This window comes from Cicer arietinum, chromosome 3, assembly GCF_000331145.2.
Source record: "Cicer arietinum cultivar CDC Frontier isolate Library 1 chromosome 3, Cicar.CDCFrontier_v2.0, whole genome shotgun sequence".
Taxonomy (NCBI): Eukaryota; Viridiplantae; Streptophyta; class Magnoliopsida; order Fabales; family Fabaceae; genus Cicer; species Cicer arietinum.
The window spans coordinates 74,316,923-74,318,557 of record NC_021162.2 but is presented as its reverse complement, the minus strand read 5'-3'; the positions used below and the strand labels follow the sequence as shown (position 1 = coordinate 74,318,557).

Genomic DNA, 1,635 nt, shown 5'->3' with positions numbered 1-1,635 from the left:
AGAATATTTTTATTCTTGCACAACATTTTTACGTTTTCCAAATCAATTTTACTTTTTATTTTTATTTAAAATTAAGTTAGAAGAATCTTAATTTTTATTTTGCAAAATATTTCAAAATTAAACAAAAATGCACAACAAAACCAAAATCATCACCTTTGCTGTCTTCATGAATATTTATATATTATTCATGTTTGGTACAATTTTGATATTATTCTAAAGAAATTAAATAATTAATATCTTAGATTGTTTTTTGTTTTACAGGATTAATGTCTTATATATTACTCCTTTTAAAAAAACTACCTTCTAAAAAAACTTATTTTCTTAATTCAAAGCAATATATTTATCCAAACTAGTAATTGACTTGATTAGGAAACTAAATAAAAGCGATCAAACTAATTAATGATTAGAAGAACTGCACAAACTATTTTATATTAAAAAGAATTGAATAAACCATTAATTTAGTAATGCTTGAAATCAGAATAATAAGTAACATTTAAAATAGATAAAATCCGAGTTGACTCATATGAAAACTGATTTATAGGAGGGTGGCTATGGAAGATAACGAATTTAATGTCGCGTTAAGAAACAGCAGTGGCAATTATTGTAAAATATATGAAATAGAAGGTTAATTTGAGAAGTTGAGAAGTATATATGACCCCACCACAACCCTTCGAGACACAACACAAGAAATAAGAATCAAATCGAGAAGAAGAAGAAGAAGAACGCATTAAGCAGTAACCAAAACGATGTCGTTGGTAACAGAAGAGATCAAAGCGAAATCAGAGGTATACCATGGAGACCTACTCTGCCAAGAGAAATCAAAAGAGTTTCTGAAAGAAATTTCACTTCCAAACGGGCTTTTACCATTGAAAGACATTGAAGAGGTAGGTTACAACAGAGAAACAGGTTTCGTTTGGCTGAAACAGAAGAAAAGCATAACACACAAATTCGAAAAGGTTGGTAAACTTGTTTCCTATGCTACTGAAGTGACAGCACATGTTGAACATGGTAAGATCAAGAAACTGAATGGTGTGAAAACAAAAGAGATTTTGGTTTGGATTACACTCAGTGATATTTATATTGATAATCCACCAACTGGAAAAATCACTTTCAAAACACCTTCTGGACTTTATAAAACATTTCCTGTTTCTGCTTTTGAAGTTGAAGATAATCAAGCGAATGACGTTGGTGTTAAAGAGGTTTAATTCTAGATCTACTATATTTCATCAACGCCATGTCATGGCTATTTAATTCTTAATTAATAAGTTGTTGCTACTTCATCTTGTTTTATAAGCCTTCTTTCAAATCTATTGTACTTCCAATTATTATAAATGAAAGGAATTTATATTTTTGAAAGGAAATTTTAATATCTATTCTTCTCTTTTTCTTTTTATAACACTTCGAATCTTAAAATATTAGGCACCGACTTTGTTGATGGTTAAATCTCCACCGACAATCTAGCGGGTTCTTTTTCTACACTTACATCTCTCAGCCGTTGGATTTCGTTTAAATCACTCGTTTAATTTGAAATGTACGGCTGAGATCCATGTACTGCTTAAATTGCGAATATGATTAATATATCTCTTGGTTTGTGTAACTCAAAATCTTGGACATGAGATCAGAGTCATTTATCGT

At 29.7% G+C, this 1,635-nt stretch overlaps 1 protein-coding gene across 1 annotated transcript; it reads left to right on the top strand.

Annotated features, from left to right (window-relative positions):
* The first annotated feature begins 648 nt into the window (after window positions 1–648).
* LOC101506609 (uncharacterized protein At5g01610-like) lies at window positions 649–1,361 on the top strand. Its single transcript, XM_004494475.4, has one exon. It carries the CDS (start codon window positions 747–749, stop codon window positions 1,203–1,205), a length of 459 nt encoding a protein of 152 aa, XP_004494532.1. The 5' UTR covers window positions 649–746; the 3' UTR covers window positions 1,206–1,361.
* Window positions 1,362–1,635: the final 274 nt, after the last annotated feature.